The 22609-nt window shown below is 43.1% G+C and overlaps 1 protein-coding gene across 2 annotated transcripts in view; it reads left to right on the forward strand.

Annotated features, from left to right (window-relative positions):
- LOC147892025 (myosin-9-like) overlaps positions 1-22609 on the forward strand; it is a 72709-nt gene that overhangs the window by 15266 nt on the left and 34834 nt on the right. For both annotated transcript variants that reach the window (XR_015542408.1, XM_087387912.1), the window contains exons 4-16: positions 5701-5846; positions 5952-6108; positions 6518-6576; positions 15166-15322; positions 15422-15571; positions 15719-15855; positions 15967-16113; positions 16248-16349; positions 18664-18721; positions 18875-18976; positions 19339-19376; positions 21101-21227; positions 21332-21505. Coding sequence is in view for 1 of the 2 variants with exons in the window: in XM_087387912.1 (XP_087244038.1) it covers positions 5701-5846; positions 5952-6108; positions 6518-6576; positions 15166-15322; positions 15422-15571; positions 15719-15855; positions 15967-16113; positions 16248-16349; positions 18664-18721; positions 18875-18976; positions 19339-19376; positions 21101-21227; positions 21332-21505 (1554 nt within the window). In the remaining variant the exon portion in view is untranslated. The remainder of the gene's footprint in view (positions 1-5700; positions 5847-5951; positions 6109-6517; positions 6577-15165; positions 15323-15421; positions 15572-15718; positions 15856-15966; positions 16114-16247; positions 16350-18663; positions 18722-18874; positions 18977-19338; positions 19377-21100; positions 21228-21331; positions 21506-22609) is intronic.

The raw sequence follows: 22609 nt of genomic DNA on the forward strand, positions 1-22609 counted from the left end.
CTGCACCTCGTAGGTGTGGTCGCTAGGTACTGTGGACAGCCCCATCTTCTGCACAAATTTGTAATTAACAAAATTGTGAGAGCTGCCCGGATCAAAGAGAATGTGAACCCGTTGGTCCCTAACTTCTCCATAAACTCGGAAAAGATCATGGGAACCAAATAACGAAGTATTAAAGGTACAATTACAAGAAAGGGGGCAGGTAATGACATTTACTGAAATACCTGTCATCGTAACCTGGTTGGCTCCCTTGGCTGCGGTACGCTGACCTGCCTGGAGCTTCGGTCCTAGCACTAATTTCTGGTTCTTCCGCTTAGGACACTCATTCTTCGTGTGGCCCCGCTCCTCGCAATAAAAACACCGGCCCTCTTTCTTGAGCTGTAGAGTGCGAAGGAAACGGGCCTTACCATTCTTCGCAGGAGTTAAGCTTTTCTTGGAGGCGTTGTCCGTAGACTTCGTCTCCCCAATACCAGTCGCATGCTGAAAGAACTTGCGTTTGTTCTTTCCGCTGGTCTCGGTAACTGTGGTTGTTTTAATACCGGCCATGGTATCATCATATATGCGTGCATATGTCATGGCCTCCTGTAATGTTGTGCACTTGTTATTCTTAATCTGTAACTTATAGGAGTCTGGCAAACCATCCACGAAAAAACCTAACAAGGTTACAGGATCCATTTTGGTGGCCCTGGTTTGCAGATCCCTAAATCTCTGAAGATAAACTTCAAAAGTTAAATTCAATTTTGACATATCGAGGGCTTTGAGCTTGCCGACGATATCATAGTCATCTTCCTTCTTCAGGAACTCCTTCCTGAAGATACCCTCAAATTCTGTCCAAGTGTCAGGCTTAGGCTGGAGTTCTTTCCACCAAAGCAAGGCTTTACCTGACATAAACCCTGCTGCTAGCTGAATCTTTTTTTCGTCTGGATAGGGGTGAAATTGGAAGTGAACTTGCCACTTGTGCAGCCAAGTGTCAACCACCTCCTTTGTTCTTGATTTCTGGTCACCTGGAAAGGGATCCGGAGTGATATTCGGGCCTAGCACGGAGGCCATGGCATCCACATGCGTGAGTGCCTGAACCGTGCTAGCCAGAAGAGTCAAGGTAGCTTGTATCCCTTGGAGTTGCTGTGTCAACCCCGACTGATTAGCGTTGACCTGCTCAAATTTACCATCTAGAGCAGTCGTGAACTCACTGAAGGCTTTCTTAGTGATCAGGTCGTCATAGAGACCCTGATCATCCTCCCCCACTGGAGTGTAATCTAATTCCTGCTCTCCCATAGTGAACTCGGGATTCGGAGCATCAGACATGGCTGAATACTAACTCGATTACAGGCTGAGAGAAATAAGTAACTGAAACGGAGCACGGAGGGAGATGGAGTAGAAGAGAACCGTCCCAGATAAATCTGACAGAAAGGATGCTGAAATCTGGAAGACCACGAACCCTGGTGCCTCCCCGAATCTGCAACCGGATGCGCAGTCAATGGTGGAGGCTGTACGGACTGCTGACGTGGCCTGTACGGCTGCTGACGCAGTCCGTACGGTGGCTGTAGGTGCAGGCGCAGCTGCTGTACGGAGCAGCAGCAGGTACCGAAGGTGACAGTACAGTCCGTACAGGCTGTACGGCTGTAGCTGCAGCTGTACGGGCTGGTACGGGAGCCTTGGGAGCAGCGCTGGGCTGACGCAGGCAGGGGCTGCAGCAGAGGAGCTGGTCGAAACTGAAGGGCGAGGCGGGCTGGCTCAGATCTCAAGGTAAGATCTCGAAACTGGGGCTGCTTGTGGGTTGCCTAGCTCCCAGCCCCCACCTATATAGGGTACAGGGCGGCCTAATTTGGAAGCTAGGCTTCCAAAGAAGGCTGAGCCCCTCCAGCTTTGGAGGGGTGCTTTTACGAAAAAAGCACCTGAGCCCCTCCAACTTTGGAGGGGTGCTTTTTCGCAAAAAAGCACCTTCCCCCTGCCCTTCTTCCTGCGCAGGCTGCACGCAGCCCTAGACAGGCTGCTCACCACCCAACCGTGACATCTACGGGATGTGATCCCGAATCAGAAGATGTCCCCCCGAGCCACGAGCTGAGCTACCGGCACGAACTCCCAATCAGATCCAAACCAGCCTGGTGTCCCATACCACCAGGTGGCGCTGTGAAGCCCTGGATCTGTCACTGGGCCTTGGGCTACGCTAAGATGCAGGCGCGCGTCCGCGACACAATCCAGGATCAGACCTAGCACCTGGGAACGAGACTTGCTCCCAACTGCACACTGAGAACTGAACCCCCTGGGCCTCTTTTATAGACTCGGGCCCCGGCGCCAAAAATAGCGAAGACCTATAAATAGTTCGTACCCTTGCCACTCAACCCGAGAATCAAGCCTGCCTAGCTCTAAGCCTCCCCAGGCTAACCTGAGCTAGTTCTGTGTACCTAGTACACGTCAGATACCGATCCGTGCACATGACACTTGCCAAGGCATTCCCAAGACTACATCATGATGTTTCAGTGGAGAAATGAAGAAGTCTTCCTGATCCACATAACTCTGTACATGAAGACGGAGCTTCCCTATCAAGGGAGTGATTGTCACAGGATTCCCACAGAACATCTGATCGGCATCCAAAGCCGTGCCCAACTCCTCCGTCTTTATTCCCAGCCTCTGGGCTAGGTCCTCTGATATGAAATTATCAGTAGCCCCTGGATCAAATAAAATTTGCTGGTCTCTGACTTTGCCCCATGATAGCAGCAATTCTCGTTCTTCTGGGTTTGAAACATGACCCAGTATTTTCAGGAATTCCTCTTGCCATTGGCTTTTGCGGTCCTCGTGGCTTCTCTGCCTCTTTCCCCTTCGAAGTTGAAGGCTTTTCTGGGCACTGGGCAGCCACATGCCCCTCTTTACCGCACTTGAAGCATTTCCCATCTCTACTGAATTCAGCTATCTGTTCAGGGGTGAATGGAGATTTGCCTTTATAAGCCTTTGAAAACTGAGTACCCCTTGGCTTCCGAGGCTGAAACCCTTTCTTTTCAACCTTGGGGTACTCTTTCTTTTCTGATTTTGAAAAATCAGTTTTCTTTCTTTCTTTCGGCACGTCCTGCATGCAAGGATAGTACGGTGGATGGATCTTGTAACGACACAAGACTAGCTACTGAAGCTGAATGCATAAGGTCTTGAATGTTCTTTGCCCCCAAAGCATTCACTACTGCCTGCATTCTTGGAGTGAGACCTGCTCTATATTTTCTCATTTGGGTTCCTTTGGAGATCTTTTTGAAAGGTGCAACCTGCAAATAAGCATCCCAAAACTTTTGGTTGTACACATCCACTGTATCTCCTGCATCCATATGAAAACTGTCCCAATCTTGAAGAACATGGTCTCTAAACTGTTTAGGCATAAACTGTTGGTAGAAGGCTTTCTTGAAGTCCTTCCACTGCTTTGGTGCTGACCCATCTGTGGTCTGTGCACTCCACCATGCACTAGCTGTCGCTGTCAAGTGCAAACTAACCATTTTTAACTTGGAGGATTCTGAAAACTTTTCTGTGCCGAATGCAGCATCAAACTACCTGATGAACTGCAATGCTTTGTCTGTATGACCATACTGTCCATTGTAGGTCATAAACTTGACAGATTTACCTCCCTCTTTGAATTCCTTGGTCTCTCTGGAAGACTTTCTCTTCCTAGACTTCTTGTGTTTCCTTCTTTTCCTAGATGGTTTATCTAATAAAGAAGAAGAAGATACAGAAGTCAAACTCGGGGTAGACGGTGATGGACTAGGAGATCGGTGATGATGCCTCGATCTCTTCCTACTATGAGACCGTCCCCTATGAGATCTCTCTTTCTCTTGTTGTACACGAGAGTGTGCCTCTGGCATTGGCACGTCATATACTGCATTAGTCATAGCTTCTGCTTGAAACAAATGCTGAGCCCTTGGATCCTTTCTGAGATTTTCCATCTCTTGTATACGAGTGCGTACCATCTGCTCAAATTCTTGCTGAGTTTGTTGCACACTTCTCTGATTTGGATGCGCATCCCTATCTTGTGAATCCCACTGGATAGGTGATTGAGCCATCTTCTTACAACTCGTCTGAGATCTGCAAATTTCTCGCACACACACTGTGTATGCAACTGATGCATGCTGCCTTCGCTTTTCAAAGAGAAAATTTACCTCAACAAGAGGTGTCTTGCATTCACAATCTATGCCAGTACTGGCTGTCAATTCAAGGCATGTACCCACACAGTTGTCAAAGCATCAACAACTATATTGCCCCTTTTCTGGCTACTGCAAATGACTTCAAAAAGCATCTGTTTTTTTCCCTCTTTTCACTGCTCAAAGGCATGCATACTCTTTTTCTGCAAATCTCTGTTTTCTCTGCTTTTCTGCTGCTTTTCTGACAGTAAAAGTCTGACAGGCAGGTGAAATCTGCTAGCAGAAAGTCTCTGCAACTGTCTTTTTTTTTTTTGGGGGGGGGGGGTGAATAGTAACCAGATGAAGTAACTGACTGGTTACTCTAACCAGACTGACTGGTTCTGGTCTGGTTAGTCTGCAACTAGATTAACTGGACTGGTTACACCAACCAAACTGGTCTGGTTAGGCCAGATTAACTGGACCAAAGTTGAGCTAACTAGATATTGGTTCAACTAACCAGAGTTAACTAGCTGTAGTTAACTTAACCAGGGTTTCACTAACCACTGGTCAACCAACCAGGATTAACTGTACCAGGGTTAACTTAGCCACTGGCCTGCCAGGCTGGCTGCCACGTGTCAGTACCATGTCATCTAGTGCAGTCTGCCACGTGTGGATGCCACGTCAGCTGGACCTGCTGGCTGCCACATCAGCACCACGTGTCTTGCGCCACGTCAGCTCTGCAAACTTCTCCAAACCTTGGCAAGAATTTCCGTCGAAAGCATCGCGCCTCATGAGCTTTTCATGCATTGCATGGTGTATCCCGTATTCCCGTATGGAGCTTGCTCTAACGGTTTTCTTTAATACTTAATAGAAGTCTCTTTTTTGCAAAAAAAAACATTAGTTCCTAGGGACTTTTAGTGACTTTTGCCCTTCCTCTAGGCTAGTCCCCCAAAGCCAAGGTATCCACGGGTTTATTTGAATACAAAAATCACCTCCCCATGACATAAACTGTAGGTTGCTTTACTCTTGGTACGCCCTTGATTTTTGGTGCAGCAAGACTCAAGACACAATTCCCAGTGGCAGTGTCATCTACAAACGCAGAGTATATGGCAGCCACAACATAAAGTTTGTTGCTCGTGTGGGATTTAACAAGATAGTTCCTGTCAGATTCTTTGTGATCAAGGGAGAAAGAGTGGTATAGAGAGGTAGAGATGGTGTATTGTCCTACACGTGAACTGAGCATATATCTTTACCAAATCTCTACCTAGAGAGATTCATCAGGTACAGAGAGGGCTTGGGTCTCACAATCTCGAGTTCCATAGTTAATGTTCTATTAGTTTACACGAAGAATCTACAGTGTATATGAAGCGGTGGGAAAATTGAAATTGCTATATTGCTGCAAACTCTATTATTGTGAATATCTCATTTTGCAATGGACTGATTTTCGATGTGTGTTATGTATCATTTATATGTAGTGTTAATCTTCTATTTATGTCTTGTCAAATTCTTTGCTGTAATGAGTTGTTTGTTAGACTACTCAGAAATGTGAATGTGAAGCTGCACTATAGTTTCTTTTGCTTTAGTAAGCATTTTGTTTTCAATGTGGCAGACATATACAGGAAATATCTTGATTGCAGTAAACCCATTTGCAAAGCTTCCACACTTGTATGATGTGCATATGATGGAGCAATACAGAGGGGCTACGTTTGGCGAGCTGAGTCCACATGTGTTTGCAATAGCAGATGCTGCTTATAGGTACTATATTTGTCGGTAGTGCCATTAATTGGTCAATGAGCTTGCAATCTCAACATTGTGAGCAATAACTTTCAGTTTAATTCATTCTTGTGGTCTTTTTAACAGGGCCATGGTCCATGAAGGTACGAGTCAATCAATACTTGTCAGCGGGGAAAGTGGGGCTGGAAAGACAGAAACTACCAAGTTATTGATGCAGTATATTGCCTTCATGGGTGGCAGAGCAATGACCGATGGCAGGACAGTTGAACAGCAAGTTTTGGAAGTAATATGCAATCTCAAAATCTTCATTATTTGATTTAGGTCCCCTTCAACTATGGCAGGGCTGTTAGACGTTTGGATGGAACAATGTTAGATGTTTGGATGGAACAATGCTTCAGAATGTTTGCCCCTCACCCATACTCTTGAAACATCTTAAATTTGGCATGCTGTTCAAGTGATGTGACGAATTGGGTTTTGGTCTGTGAAGGGAATCACTTTTGATAGGTTTTATATTTCAATTGCTATGATGGATGCAATTTATATGGTTGTTGGATGCATGAGTTTTTTCAGAATACAGAAAACAGTGAAGATTAAATATTTGGCAGGATTTGGAGTGTGCTATCATGTAGAGGAAGCTTAAATATATTTCACCAGGTGGACTAGGGTTGATTTTTTCAACTGGTTTTTTGCAGTCAAATCCTCTTCTTGAAGCATTTGGCAATGCCAAGACTGTTCGAAATGACAATTCAAGGTAACATCACAGATTATGCTAGCTGCTATCTTGTTCGAAATGACTATTTCATTTGTTTCTGAAAGTTTTTGAAAATATGTGCACCTTGTTTCTTCATACACCCTAATTTGTTTGCCTGTCCAGACTGCCTTCAATGGAGGGGAGGTCGGGGACAGAGTGGTGGTTGTTGAGACAGACTAGCTTTGTCGTCTGTGGTGGAAGCACACAGGGAATGTGGTGGCTCAGTTTTAAAATGGTGCCCCTGGGTGGCCCAGGATAGTTTTTTTGTGATATCCACGTGAGGCTGCTTGAGGTTGTGAGCCACTCCATTGTCCCAGCTTTACCTACTAGGTCTTCATATGGCTCATCATCGATGTCCAGTATCATTGTAAAATTTATCTTATAGCAGTGGACCTAGATGACCCGATCCTTTCACTTTATGCCAGGATCCTTGCATAGATCACCTATATTATTGTGCATGGACTTAGCTTCTTCCACATGGCTACTTATGAGCTTTTTGAGCTCCCACAAAACATAACCAAAATAGGTAGGTAGCTCAGGCATAGAGGCTTCAACATAGCTAACATACCCTGGCGAAAAACAACCTACGCTCAATTTTGAGGACATTGTGTTGGCATTGAGCACGTTTCTCAACAAAAATGCCTTTATTGCTTGGTCATATACCAAGACCATATATTGCACTGGTTCTAGAACACCTTGGTGCATAGAATGGGGGAGAGAAAAAATTTCCATCTCCTTGGTTTCCTGATATACCCACTAACAAATGGGTAGCTCCTCCTAACCAAGAACTCAGTGCAAAACTTCCATAGTTAGGACTACAAAAAAAAAACCTTGAGTGGGCAAAATGGGCTCAGCAGCTTCGGATAGTGTTTGCTCTGTTTGTATCTCCAGATTAGTTGTATCTACCAAAGTTGTGACGTGCACTGTGGCATCTTCAAAATTGTAGTCTGTCTGAGTGGCTTTCTTGGTGCCTTCTACTCGGCCTGCACTTAATACATGCCTTCTTTCCTAGTCCAACCTGTTTATTCCATCTAGGAAGTTTGGGCTCCAGCTGGATGAAGCCAGTTGTTACCACATGAATCATGTACTGTGTTCTTTCATTGATAATGACGTACACCTATCTCAGGTGAATGCTTTCCTACATTTATGCATTCCCCTACGCATTCCCACATGGTTGCATATGCTCATATAAGTACATATGTGGGTGCATGCACACGCATATGCACATGTTCATGCTCTGGTATGGGAATGTGTAGCTGTTATATCTTCTCAATCACAAGAAGGCCTTTCTCCATGGCTGGGAGGCCCAGAAGAGAGCCTGTGCCGACCAAGGCAGGAGCATTTCTGTTTTTGAATCTAGGGCCTCCGAAGGGCATGTGCCATGAATGCTTAGAAGAAGCCTGGAAAGGATCGAAGGCTGTAGTGTTTTGTTTGATTGCATATTGGAGAGGGTATATACATGTATTGTTTGATCTCATCTCAACATCCTGAATATGGCAAGGGCAAGAGATAAGCAATTCCCATTGATGCTGTGGGTTGATTTGGTGCTACCATTTCCTATGGGCTAAAGCCTATAAGAACATCCCAGGTCCTCCTGCAAATGGTGGTGGGGCTGATCAGCAGGAGCAGCCTCCCAAAAATGCGCACTCGGAGGGCCTTGTGCTACAAGTCAGCCACCAAGGTTGGTGGTGCCCCCCTTAGGTTTAAGTCACCAGAGGCTTTGAAGAGGGGCTTTAGTTTTTGTTTATAGAATTCAGTAGCCTTCTGGAGGTTTGCACTATTGCCACTAGGCATTGTGTCATTCCATTCCTTACTCCTTTTCAAATGTTGGTGCGTTCACTCTTGCTCCCTCGTGTATTGTGATTGCCATCTTTTGTATGGTCAAGCACATAAATTGGGGGTTCAAGCAAGGTCTGGTTGGATTATTAGGGTCACCTCCCCACCTGTGAGCTCCCAAATGAGGAGGACATGGGGGAGATGTACCAGCAGGTTTTGAGATATACCACGGGGCCAGAGAAAGGGGCTGCCATGGGGGAAGATATGTGGAGACCAGGCTCAGGGTCAGCAGCAAAGGCTGCTCAAAGGCTGGCATTACAGGCTTTGCAGACAAATAGCAGCAAACTGGTCGGGGCTTTGCAGACGGTCTGGCTGCTACAGCTGCAAGTTGGAGCAGATCTGCAGGTCGGGGCAGAGCCAGAAACTGGTGCGGACAGTGTGGCTGCCTTGTGGCAGCTAGGCGCAGCAGATGGGGCCACTTATGTCTGCAGTCTGGGTCAGGGCAGTCTGCTATATAAAGGTTCCCAGGGGGGAGAATTTATTGTTTGGTGTTGGAGTTTTCTGGAGCCTCAGTCTGGGCTGCACATTCAGCAGCAAGGGGGTCCAGTGACACTCACAACAGTGCCTCACAACAGGTTGCCATCACAGCAGCAAGGAGGACAGGAATCAGGGAGACTTCTACCTTACACATTGGCTGCAAACGGAAGCAGCAAGGAGGTCAAGGATCAAGGTGCAAATAGTGCCTTACCGTTGGCTGTCCACTGGAGGAGGCATCATTATGCAGCCAGCTGAAACTTTTAGGAGAGCATGCAGGTGATAGAGATTGCATTGCAAGTGCCAGGAGGAGGTAGAGGACGGTTTTGAGTGATGAGGAATCCACATCTAAGCAGCACTGTGTCTGCTAGATGGTGGCACACTGAACACGTTCTTTTGGTTCAGGTTTATCCATTTGTTTGGAGCAATCTATAAATAAATGATCTACTGTTCTATTCTATGTGAGGATATGTGAGTGTGGAAGCGTGCAGCAAAGGGAGAGAGAAAATCGACACAAGATAGAGGCAATGGAACTGTATACACAGTAGGGGACAACCATAAACTGACCGATCCAGGAGAATAAAGTGCTCCAAGAGATGCCCCACGATGAGGGGGGCCGTGGCCTATGGCCGATCGGTCAACTGACCCAGGCTGGGTCAGTTGTGCCCTGCCAAACAACCATAAATAGGCCTAAACATACATTCTAACCTATCGTGAAAAGGGCAGGCACACCCACATAGAAGCCCTTACTCGCTATGAGATGCACACAAGTTTGACACCCTCTCTGCAGCTCAAAGTGAGCAAACGATCTGAAGAAGCATGCTGGTGAAGACTCCACCATGGACCCTCCAGCATTGTAGTAGTGTCCAAGGAGAGAGTTCCGAATAGCTTGGATCCTTGAAGAATGCGCCACCTCGGACCGTGAAAGTGTCGTCCTGAACTGTAATTTCCCAAACCAGTCGTACTGAGTCCCCAATGGAGTAATATGAACTGTGAAACACACCACGCCCAATATCCTTACCAAGTCACATGAAAACCCGTTTGGTCCTGTCAAAACCTTGAAGCGATGAAACAGACGAAATGTCTCGAAACAGGATGGAACTCTCTCAATGAAACCTTTGTTTTGCCCAAATCAAAATAAGCATTTTTGCCCTGTTCTTTCTTGAACAAAGTTGAAACTTGATAAAGGAGCTTGAATTTAAATAAATTTGAAGAATGTGGTGTCTTGAATTATATTTCTCTTCGTTCACTCTAAACTTGAATATAACAGATCTTGTTTGCCCCCTATCCTTGTATATATTCAATATCATTTCGAAAACTATCCGTACTTGAGAAAGGAGATTGAAAGCTTGAACCTAAATAAATTTGAAGAATGTCTTTGTGTTTTAAATTTCCTTTTAATGTGTCTTGACTTGTATCTCTCTTTGTTTACTCTAGACTTGAATATAACATATCTTATTTGCCCCTATCCTTGTATATATTAAGTATCAATTCAAAACCTATCCATTTCATCCATGAACGAAAATGAAACAAAACATGTTGAAATCACGAAATGCCAAAAGAGATGAAACGTTTCTTCTGACTGGAATCCTTACGGCGAACTTGTCACTTACAGGAACCCCAAACAATGAACTGGAACTCATCGGTCCAACCTCTTTGCGACCCCAAGCAATGAAATTATGAACCTCGAACTCATCTGGTCCATAGCTCCACACTGTTACCTTGCCTGCCAGAATTTCAACTGATTAGGGCCAGAAGCAGCCCTCTCTCCTGCCCACATGCCCTCTTTGGTTGTGACCCGTGGTGGGGTAAGACCTTTTGCTATCAGAAAGCTGGTACTATCTTCCGGTCCTTGATAGTCACAGCTTCAGGTGTCTTAGAACACTTGCTTGGTTAGAGTTTGATGAGAGCCCTAATCCTCGAGACTTACCCTTGGACTTGCAGTCCCTCACCAAATGCCCTCTTTTGCCACACTTATAGCACCTGCTCCTGTTCTGCAACAGGGAGCAGAGGTAATCAAAATCCAACTGGTTTGACGTGACCTGGCACTATTATGTTGGAAAATAGAGGAGAGAATCACTCACACCTCACTTCCTCTCTAGCTCATACAACACTCAGAAAGCTGAAAGAGAGATAGGCCAAAACTCAAATACAATCCTCCACAATCGTGGGCAACAAAAGCTCAAGAGAGAGCGTGTACAAACAGCTCGAGTGCTGTCAAAAGATGCTGAGTCTCTTCCTCTCCTTGTGTGCTTGCCTGTGTGCAAGGCTGTAAGTGCAGGTGATGAGGAATGAGTGGGGAAGAGGGGGCTATTTATAGGACGGGCTAGGCCCCCTTGATTTGGCCGACCAGGGAGTCGGCTCCCTGCCCTAGACACCGACCTGCCAGCCTACCAACCGACCTGACTGGTTGGCCTTTGCTGGCTGGTCAGGCCGGCTCAGGTCTGCCCTATGTAAAGGGCCCATAAGCCCTGCTTATGGGGTGCTGTTGCAGCTGCCAAGACTGCCCGTGCGCAGGTCCAGGAGCGCCTCAAACAGCACGCCATCTTTCTTGCTGCTGCGCAGGTTGCCGGACAGGTACGTCTTCTGCCCTTTTCATCTTCCCTACCACCTATGGTCTCCTGCCCCCTTGTCCCCTCAAATTGGGGGCTCACAGGTGGGGCAGTGACCTTCTAACATATAATGCTTAGGAGACCATATCATATGCCAGTGGAAGCTTGGTGAGAATCAATGCAACTAAGTGAAGGGATGTCACAATAGCTCCCATAGACAAAAGTTGGTCGTGGATGACCTTAGCCTTCATCAGGAAGGGCTGCATCGTACTGCCACTGGGGAAGTCAAGACTAGAGAGCTGTCCTTGAAGAGTAACAGTCGCAGAGTCCCTTGCATAAAGATCCTCCAGTTTGGACCAGACCTCATAGGTATTGTCAACGGTCTGAACTGCTGGAGAAACTTCCAGTGTGATGGAGTGGACCAATACGGAGTGTGCCTTTGAGTCACGATCCTCCTAGTTTGCAAACTCCTCAAGAAACTCGTCCTCCTGATTCTTGGTCCATTTCTTTGGGTTCTTAGGGCGCTCAGGTTTCTTTTCATGTCCATGAGCCAGCGCCCAGTCCCCCTAGTGTATAAATTGAAGCTTGAGTTGAAGCCTCCAATTAATTATCTCCATTTGACTTGTCCTCCTCACTCGTGCACGGGGGAGCCATAGAAGCTTGATCTGCCTAGAACTATACCTTCCTCAACACCTCTACTTCTGATTCTGACAAAAGAAATGGTCCCCACTAGATCTATATGATCTTGGTCAAGAAAAAGGCGATGGTTTCATCCATGCGCAATGCAATAAAGGTGGGTGGGTATGGGCTAAACAATACCACGCCGTGCCAACGAATCACCATCTCACACTGAAGCCAGCCTCCCTGCAGCTTCGGACAGCCACCAATGACTGTGATGGAAAGACGCCTAGGGCTAGAGCCTGAAGGTAGGGAGCAACAGCTCTCACCACCGTGGAGCAGGTCTAGAAGTCATGCCAAACAGTCCAAGAAGAAGTAAGCTTGCCATTAGAACTGCCGACTTGTGCTGCCAATCCCTAGGAGTACCCTTTGCTGAAACAGGATGCTCCGATCTGCCTCAGCTTCAAGGCAGTGGTTATGTGTCACATTTCTTGAAATTGAGTAGTCTAAAGTTCAGGACTATTGTAACATGACCCCATTTGGGTTTGGCAATTATCCTAGGAGGTCACTCATAAACATGTAACATACCACTTTTGTGCATTGAGGGGTATTTTTTAGTGGGGGGACTTACATGTTGTTTGTGTGCATGAGGGGATTTATAAAATAGCAACTTAATGTAATTTATATATGTAGATATGTAAACACATACATGGGTTCAACCATTTACATGACAAAATGTAAATTGCAAGAATAGGGGTAATTTTTAATACATGCTTGCTTGCACATGCTTTATGGGTTTATGAAGAGTGATCCCCAGAGTGCAATCAAAAGGTAGAGGATGTTAAATTTTGGTTTTTTTTTTTGCCAAAATAGACAGTGTCTTCTCGCACATCACATGAGTTGTGCAGGTGTTTCTTGGTCTGAGCCAGCCCCGATGTACCAAAATTGACTGGCTTCTTTGATTCATTGTAAAGCATTCTAGTTTGTCTTGCTTCCTTCTCTTTTCATCTCTTGCTCTTTGTGCCCAATGGGTATTCAAATGAATTGAGATCATGGAAAGGATTCAAAAGGGCTTCTGTGGGATACAATTGTCACGTGATTGTGGCCCAAACCTTTACTTTTCCCACACGAGAATATATGTGGAATGTTCAAAGCCGCACTAGTTGTAGCCCCTCGGAACAATGTTTGCTTGGGCCATAAAGTTCAGTTTCTATTAATAGCTGGCCCACATGAAGATTGATGGATGGTTGCCTTTGAGTTGAGGCTAGTTGCCTCCACATTCTTGTCATGGGAACTGAGTACACATGGGATTGGAAGAGTGGAATTACATGTTTGCATGCTGGAATAAAGGCCTCTACACTTTTCCATCTTGTTGATGATCACATTTTTAGATCTGGATATCCATACTAGGACACATGTGCTTTCCTACACGTGCCTTAGTTTATCTGTCCATCCTTTCGCATGAGATTTCCAAATTTGGTAGACGTGAGCCCCCCCCCCCCCCCCCCCCCCCGCCCCGCGCGGTTCTGGGGAGGTATGATCTCTTTAGCCCATGTGTTACCGATAATTTCAACAATTATTAGCAAGCTAATTGTTAGAGTTGGGACAGGTAAAGCTCTTGCTTTGGTGTGGTTTTTGTTTATGGTTTGTCTACTGACAATTGCAAAGATCAATTCAGGCTTGTTTTAGAAGCAACCACAACTTATCAATCTGTCCAAAAATACTTTTCTGCAGCCTTAGGGGCAGTGGTGAGGGAGCCTAGACAAAAGCTCAATTGTTTTCTGTTCAATCAGGGATGAAGTTGACGTTGATTTGCAATTTGCAGCAAAGGAAAATATTTTCAATGTTATGATGATCAATTCAAGGGCTGCTTCTGTTCATACATTGACTATACACCTCAATTCAGCTTGAACAGACCTTTTTTAAAAATTTGTCCAGATAAAAGACCTTCTATTAATGCTTGGAAAAACCAAACTTACAAATCAGCAATTCGAGGGCGCTGTTCATGGGGAAAAGAGGAAACACATCTGGCTGTCAGAAAAACCAGCCTGTTTCCAGTGAATCCAGCTCCCTGCCTAGGGAATTTCCGGAAAAGGGGCTAACAATCAGGGTGGAGTTCTATACATCCAATTAATACTTGTTGCTGTAATGACTTAAAAGATACTTATAGGCAAAGCATTGCAGAAATGCTGGCTGTTGCTCTAGAACTTGACGTCCTGCGCTCGAGATGGTGTGTAGGGTGTAGATGATATCTTGCCATGCCATCTCTTATAGTTTTAAGGTAAATTTTTGTAATGGGATATTCTAGTGAATTACTTTTAGGAATAGCACTGGATCTACCCTAGGGCATAGAGCATGTGAAGTGACTCCTTTAAGATTGGAAGATATTCATCTCAGTAGAAGTTGACATTTATCATGCAGATATATCTAGGAAAGCATTCTATATATCAGTCCCTGGTATCTCTCTTGTGAAATGGTATGTCGCCATGTTCTATCAAAGTAGTGGTGGGAAGGACTCAGGAGCTAGCCTGTACTACAATCTCTACATTCTGCAATCTGTGGGTATTGTGAGAACAGTCTTATTGGGAAGGTATGCCAGTCCTATAGGCTCAAGGTGATATATAGCCTCTTGTCTTTCAGGAAATCATGTTATAGTCCTTATTTATTTGATTTGTGCCACTCTTAGAGGACCTATTGAATCTCAATGGTATGCTGAAGGCTAAGATCAATACTGTGGCGGAGAATAAACAATCCAAAGTCTTCCTATGGGCTGTGCCTCATTGTGAATTTGTCACTCTCAAGGAGCACAACCCTAATATCAACTATCCTTTAAGTTGGGACCAACATAGGCTTGTTTCTAGGATCTCTATGTATTCAATCTGATGCGTTGTAATGTGTATCACCAAGTTCTTGAGAGGGACTGGCTCTACTTTGGATTCTGATTGAACTTTGGTAAAGATACGTTTACAGAATGTCATTGTCCTTTCCAACGTTTGTAGTTCAATCTTTCCACTCAATGTACAACATCCTTCTTTAGAGGTATTGAGGATCAGGTTTAAGCACATTTTACAGTTTTTTTCGATTGTTTATAAGCCTCCTTTGTGTGCAGTCGGTTCGGTAAATTTGTGGAGCTTCAGTTTGATCAGAGTGGGAGAATATCTGGGGCTGCTGTTCGGACTTATCTTTTAGAAAGATCTCGTGTTGTACAGTTTGCTGATCCTGAAAGGAACTATCATTGCTTTTATCAGTTGTGCGCTTCTAATGAGGTACCTGCATAACAGAGGCTATTGCTCTCAGCTGGTTTTGAACGATCTTTGTTAATAGTTTGATTCTTGTTAGCTGAGCATGGAGGTGTGCTTGTTTAGGATGCTGAGAAGTACAAGCTGGGAGATCCAAGGACTTTCCATTATCTGAATCAAAGCAATTGCTATGAACTGGCTCACAGCAGCAATAGATCAGAGTATGCAAAGACCAGGAGAGCTATGGATATTGTTGGCATAAGTTTTGAGGAGCAGGTAGAGCACTGTGTAGGCTGCCAGCATTCAAAACTTTTGGAATTGGATTTTCTTTGTACATTTGGTAATGCATTTTCTTTATTAGTCTTAAGGTTATTCTCAAAGGAGGGCAGATAATCCAGACTTACAGTTTTGATTTACGTTCAGGATGCGATTTTTCGTGTAGTGGCTGCAATTCTCCATCTGGGAAATATTAATTTTATGCAAGGGAAGGAATCTGATTCTTCAGTATTAAAAGATGAGCAGTCTCGATTCCATTTGCAAACTGCAGCAGATCTGCTGATGTATGCTCAAATCATGATTTGTGCTATCGTTGTTTTGTGTTTTCAAATATGTATTCCCTTTAAAATACAATGTTTTTACTGAGCAGTTTTCTTGTTTAAATAAATTTTCAGGTGTGATTCAAAGGGTCTCCTGGATTCTCTGTGCACACGGATTATTGTTACACGTGATGAAAATATTAAGAAAACACTAGACCCATTATCTGCAACAACAAATCGGGATACGTTGGCAAAGACTGTCTATTCAAGACTGTTTGATTGGTATTTTATTTCCTAGCTTGCTTAGCAAGCCAATCTCTCTTTATTATTCTGTGTACCTCACATGAGAGTAAGATCATATATGCTTGGGTTCTATTTGCTGAAGAGTTCATCAACTTCTTAGCTTCCTTGTGCAGGCTTGTTGACAAAGTGAACAAGTCAATCGGTCAAGATCCTGACGCAAAGACATTGATAGGCGTACTTGATATTTATGGGTTTGAAAGCTTCAAAAACAACAGGTATATGTCACTCTGCTATTCTGTTTCAATTGCTGTCGATCTACCAGCAAAGATACTGAGTATTTTGCTCAATATATAATGGCTGTGAGTTGGATAGTCTGATTCATATCAAGAATTGGCCATAAAAAACCCATAGCTAAAGTTAGTCATAGAAAATATTACTTGTCTGGAGACACTGATCAGATCAAGGGCAGTGTGTATTGTCTGTATGCTTTGTGCATATGGTATGCATAGTAGGATTGTAATATTTTCCCCTAGGGACTAACTGTGGGAGGGCCTATTGGTATGAAAGCCCTTTATGCACTTGACACAGAAGACTGTGGTACTCCCGAGTCTTGAGCTATCAAGTCATAACACCATCTAGGTAACTACTCTTCCAAGTTCCTTATTCTAGTGCAGCTATTTGTACAATCCATCAGCCAACTAGTAGCCTTGCTACCTGGTCAATCTGTCTTCAATACTATTTAGACCATGATGTTGTTTGGCCCATCAAATCTCTGCCTAGGCCCCAGTTACTTGTGAATATATGTTTCGGGCGACCAACATGGGAGACACATTGACAAGAAGGAATTACTATGCAAGGTCAATTCTCCAACTTAGAGCCTTTTTCTTTACTAACTGTTTGACATTGTGTCCGCAGTAGTATGTGCCAAATTCATCCATGCTAGTCTGCAATCCATAGTCATTAGGAACAGAAACTACTCATTTCCTTGAAGTGAAATGTTAGGGCTGTACTTAGCTGGTTTTGAGAGAACATTTACCCATCTGGAAGCTTCATAAAATTCATTTTGCAATACAACCAATTGATCTACACTTACATGTTGCAGTAAGCCAACTCAGGCTTGAGCTTTGAAAGCTCCTCCTGATAGCTATCCTTTTCTGTTGGATTGCATTATCGCCTTGGTCGAGAGCTGAGAATAATGATCTATCTAAAAAGGTGCTAAATTGAAGTGGCCTACTTCTAATGTTGATGGGACATATGGAATTTGTTTGGACCACGCTGGGATGAGTAGCATGTAGCCAGTAGGGGTTGGAGGAATTGTAGCTGGGTTGGTAAGAGGACTGATAGAAATATTTGGATATTTGAATTCCAGTGGATTTGTGGAGTTAGGCATCAAGTTTTTTGCATCTTCAAGAACCTTAGCGATTGTGGTTAAGGGGAAAAGGAGAGAGAGCCTGCTCCATTGGCTTTGAGGCTGCCAACCATTGCCGCGGAGCCTTCTGTGTTATCTTTCATGTGCATGTCAACAGCCATGGACCTTCTCCTATGATCACTTTGATTCCCTCAAGGTTTGAAAGCTTAAGCTGTGGGACCATCGACTTACCATGCCTTGTCTGTCATAGATCTGCACTAGTCTGTTATAGGTTTTGTTGTGACTTTATATATTCCCAGCACTGCTTATTCACTTGTCTTTATACAAAGGTTCCATGTCTCTGATCCTTGTGATTTTATGTTGGGTATTATGTTCCTAGTTGCTATTCGTTATGTGTGCCATAGGTTCCCAGTTGAATGTCATTTGTTTAGTTTTAATGGGTTGAGGATCAGAGATGTGGACCATAGATACCCATTTTCAGATAATTTTATTCCTACGTTGTAGCTTGTGCTTTCCTCGTCACAAGCCATCTATTGCATCCCAGATCACAAATGGGAGGCCGATGGCAGGTTAGCTTGATCTATGGAGTAAAAGGCTGGAAACCTGCACAGGTTGGAAGAGGACCTGCTCAGAGAGTGGGGCAGTACATTTTGAGGGAGGGAGGCCCTGGGATGAAATGGAATACTTATTCCAGTGTGGGTTTTTGCAGTGATTGCTGACACTTTGGTTTTTTTTTGGGGGATGTCTTGGGTTTGCTTCTATCACAATGCCACAATTATGAAAATCCGGTCTAGTTTGTAGATATACATTTTTTGGACTCATTTGAAGGATTACTGGTACCTTCTCTTGAGTATAGCTGTTTGAAAATGTACAGACCATGGCAGTATTATTCAACTTCTCATAAAGATACTCTTTTGTTTTATGTTTTGACCTCTTATCCAAAACCTGAGGCATTTGTCTATAATTTTCCATGGAATGCATCAAACGCTAGGAAGGTATAGTTTTCTTGATTAATTATGCAAGAAGATTGAGTCTGGTTGATCATGCTCTTGTATCATTGTCGTGTTTAACAGTATCAAGCAATTTTGTATTAATCTGACGAATGAGAAACTTCAACAACATTTTAATCAAATGCTAGAAAGCTATAGTCTACTATATTAATTATGCAAGAAGTTTGAGTCATGGTTGACCATGCTCTTGTGTCATTGTTGTGTTTACAGTTTCGAGCAGTTTTGTATTAATCTGACGAATGAGAAACTTCAACAACATTTTAATCAGGTGATTTGACCGCTTTTTTTGTGGTGCTAACATGAAAGATGTCATATCAATGAATCTAGCATTGTGGGGCTCATTGGATGCCTATGAAATCTTATGATTTAAAGGCAAGCTTGCACATATTCACTCTTTTATCATTTCTGTGATTTTTCGCAGCATGTGTTCAAAATGGAACAGGAAGAGTACACAAAGGAAGAAATAAACTGGAGTTATATTGAATTTGTAGACAACCAAGATGTCTTGGACATGATTGAAAAGGTATATGGAATCCTCACTGTTGACATTGTGTTGCCAGGGATTTATAATGTCACTGAATCTTTGGTGCCACCATGTACATATGTATTCGTTTTTTATATGCTTTGAAGCCGTCTGAACTTCACCCATGCAACGTCAGGAGTGATTTTTTCACCTTACAGTGATAAGTATGCCTTTAGTTTCATGTGCCCGCTCATCAACTGCAAAAAAATGCAGAACACCCCTTTTCAGTTGTATCATGGAGGTTCAAACTGAAGATTTTAATTTTGAATTTCGTTTTATTCAATAGCCTGTAAACTTAATACAAGTTGGCAATGACGTATTCCTTTACTTACAACATGCCTTCTTGATTGCCTGTTTTTCAGAAACCTTTGGGGATAATTGCTCTGCTGGATGAAGCTTGGTACATCTTTTGTCCTCCTCCTTGCTCTCTCTCTCTCTCTCATCTTTTTGACCATTTTCTCCAAATATTTCTCAATTTGTAAGTTATATATATATTTATTGAATTTTAGTCTTATGAAGGTATGCCTATTTTTCATTGTTGATCTGTAATGCTTGTAGTGGATGCACAAATATTTTCTTGGAGTTTGAACATTCAGTGATTCTATTTAACCAAACCGAATACATTTGGATGAACGTTTAATGGTAAAGGGTTTTTTATAAGGAACTCTTTTGAGTGGACACTGGGGAGTCAGGATTTCATACTCTCATTTTGACTCTATGATGCTCAAGTTAGGATGGAACCATGTCTTGTCTGTAACACATGGTTTGTGAAGTATTTGTATGTCATGATGATTTATGCCATATTTTCTAATGTTCTGCTCTTATGGCTTGTACTTGAGATGAATTCCAAGGTTAGAGTATCTGTAATATCATTTCAAACATAAGTAGCAGAGTAGAAGGACTACATCGTGTGTGTGCGCACATGTGCGTGCATAATACTTACATATGTACATACCTATGCAGTGTGCACCTACCTACCTGCCTACATACTACATACATTACATTCTCTGTGTGTGTGCGCACGCGTGTGTGTCTGTGTTAAGCCATATAATACTGATACACAGGGAAAATTTTATGAAAAAAGATTAGTGAACACACAAGTCCTAAATTTGGCTTATGTGGAGAGTTGAGCATAGTAAGAAGGCTGAAATGTGCCATTGAATTCTGTTTTAATTGGACTAACTTTATCATGTTTCTTTTGATTTCATGTATCAAAGTCCCAGTTATGACAATGTGACATCAATGTCTGCCATTGAATTCTGTCTTTGATTTGACTATTTTCTGTAATGTGCTTTTTGACCAATCATGAAAGTGACATACATAATGAAGATGAAGATGAGGATGAGATGGCATGTTCTTTTGGTTCACAGAGTATGGTCTGATGTGGTTGTATACCTACCAAATTGCCTTTTTCTCGATATTGTTCAAGGTTGAGAGCCACTGTTGCTGGCTTTCCCACCTGGCATATTTACTTGTTTCTTTTCCTTTTCGTGATAGGGACATGCTATTTAATCTTTTTTATTCCTACGTTACAAATTTTAAGTCTTACTACATTTTATCCCCCTTTTTTCTTTTGAACACATTTGTTGAAACAGAATCAAGGTTCATTGCTTTTGAGTAGAGATTGCAGTACCTAATAATTTCCATCCCTGCATTTTGGTTCTTGCATTTTTATATACCATTTAGATTACAGTGAACACTTTGAAGTCCAATATGGATTATTTTCTTCACAGCTATGGTCTGATATAACCCAAAACATGTGCCTTATAAAATACATTCAGACTGTTTTGACTCGAGAAAGATGGTTCTATTTTTAATCGGGACTCAGTTGAACGAAGGCCAGTGGTGAATTGGTTTGAATGTTAGTTGGGAAGCAGCCAATTGAATCAATATGCACTGTTGTTGAATCTTCCTTGTTAAATACAATAGGACGTTTTTATAGCTTGTTTGTCGTAGGGTCAGCTGTATCATTGCAAACTGTCGTTGTAATCTCACCTTGAAATGTTGCCACTCTTAAGTGAACTGTGGGTTTTGGGGTTTATAAAAACTATTGTTATTGGGTGGGGAGGATGTCGAACAGTTTCGATACCTACTTATATGATATTGTTTGTTACTTGCTTGCAGCATGTTCCCAAAAGCAACTTATGAGACTTTCGCCAGTAAACTCATTCAGACCTTCAAAAACCACAAACGGTTTAGTAAACCTAAACTTTCACGTACAGATTTTACCATCTCTCACTATGCTGGTGAGGTAATTCATCTGGCCTTGGAGGCTTCTGTCTTTGATCTTTGTTTTCATGCATGGTGTTTCCCCATCTTGTGGCACTGTTGATGCCTTTCTGGATTTGCTGGCAGGTCACATACCAGGCAGACTTGTTTCTTGAGAAAAACAAGGATTATGTTGTTGCAGAGCACCAAGCCTTGTTGGGGGCATCAAGCTGTTCCTTCGTTGCAAGTCTTTTCCCCCCATTACCCGAGGAATCTTCGAAATCTTCTTACAAGTTCTCTTCTATTGGAACTCGTTTCAAGGTAATTCTGAATATAGGCGGCTTTAAACTATACTTTGTAGGGTACAAGTGATTTTCTGGGCATTTTTTCTCTTGACGTACATAGGTAAATTGAAGAAAGTGTAAATCCTGCTGCCTATGCTTAGCCTTTAAACTCCCTTTTACCTACAATTCTTATAATGCAAGTGAGGCAACCCTTGGCACTGACAGTTTGTCAAGTAGGACTCTAAATTCTATGTTTATATGACAGACTCAAAGCCATATCTTACATGCGCATTAGTTTCTTGTGTTAGATTAATAGGACCCTAAATTCTAATTTTACGAAAGGTTGGTGGGAATATCATAGTAGCTACCCTTGCTATGCAGCCCAGCTCACTGCCTAGAGTATCATGGAAACATGTGCCAACAACTAGAGTGGAGGTGTAGAAACAACTAATCCCTTGATCTGTGGGAATGTAAAAAAGGCCATGCCTTGCAGAAATGCTGTCACCACAATGTAAATATCCTAAGTCAAAAGTACAGTTGACCATTTATTTGATCATAATCAAAAGTTTTCCATCTGGGTTAATTATGGTCAAAAGAGTTTTTCTGTTGGTCAAAGAATTGACTACGGTCAAAGATACTTGACTTCGGTCAAGTAAGCTTGATCCCGGTTAGGAAGAATTGGTTTATACCAAGAAGGTTAACTGCGGTTAATCAAGATGTGCCAACTTCGGTTGGAGAGTTGTGCCAACTTCGGTTGGAGAGAGTTGACTATAATTAAGGTGTCTCAACCCTTGGTCAAAGCCCCTTAATTATAATCAAGAGTGTTCACTCCGGTTAACCAGAGAATAAATATATTTATATATTTGTTATGTGTGTACATGTGTTCAGTGGGGACGCCTATCGTGACTAGAATTAGTCCACAGTGTGTTATTTGCATGCAAAGTGCTAACAATTGATGGGTGCCATGGTGGTGCGCTTTAATTAATTGTTGCAGGTACTAGGAAGAGTTATTTTCCTAAGCGCAATGGAGCCTAACAAGAGTCTAGGAGGCAGTTCGCGTGACCAAGTGCTTCGAAGATTCCAGAGTTGCCCTTAGTGGCATGTAATTAGGAAAGTAATGTAGAATTTGACAAGTGGCTTG

Source organism: Dipteris shenzhenensis, chromosome 17, assembly GCF_047967505.1.
Source record: "Dipteris shenzhenensis isolate YYH24624 ecotype China chromosome 17, Dip_SZ_1.0, whole genome shotgun sequence".
Classification (NCBI taxonomy): domain Eukaryota; kingdom Viridiplantae; phylum Streptophyta; class Polypodiopsida; order Gleicheniales; family Dipteridaceae; genus Dipteris; species Dipteris shenzhenensis.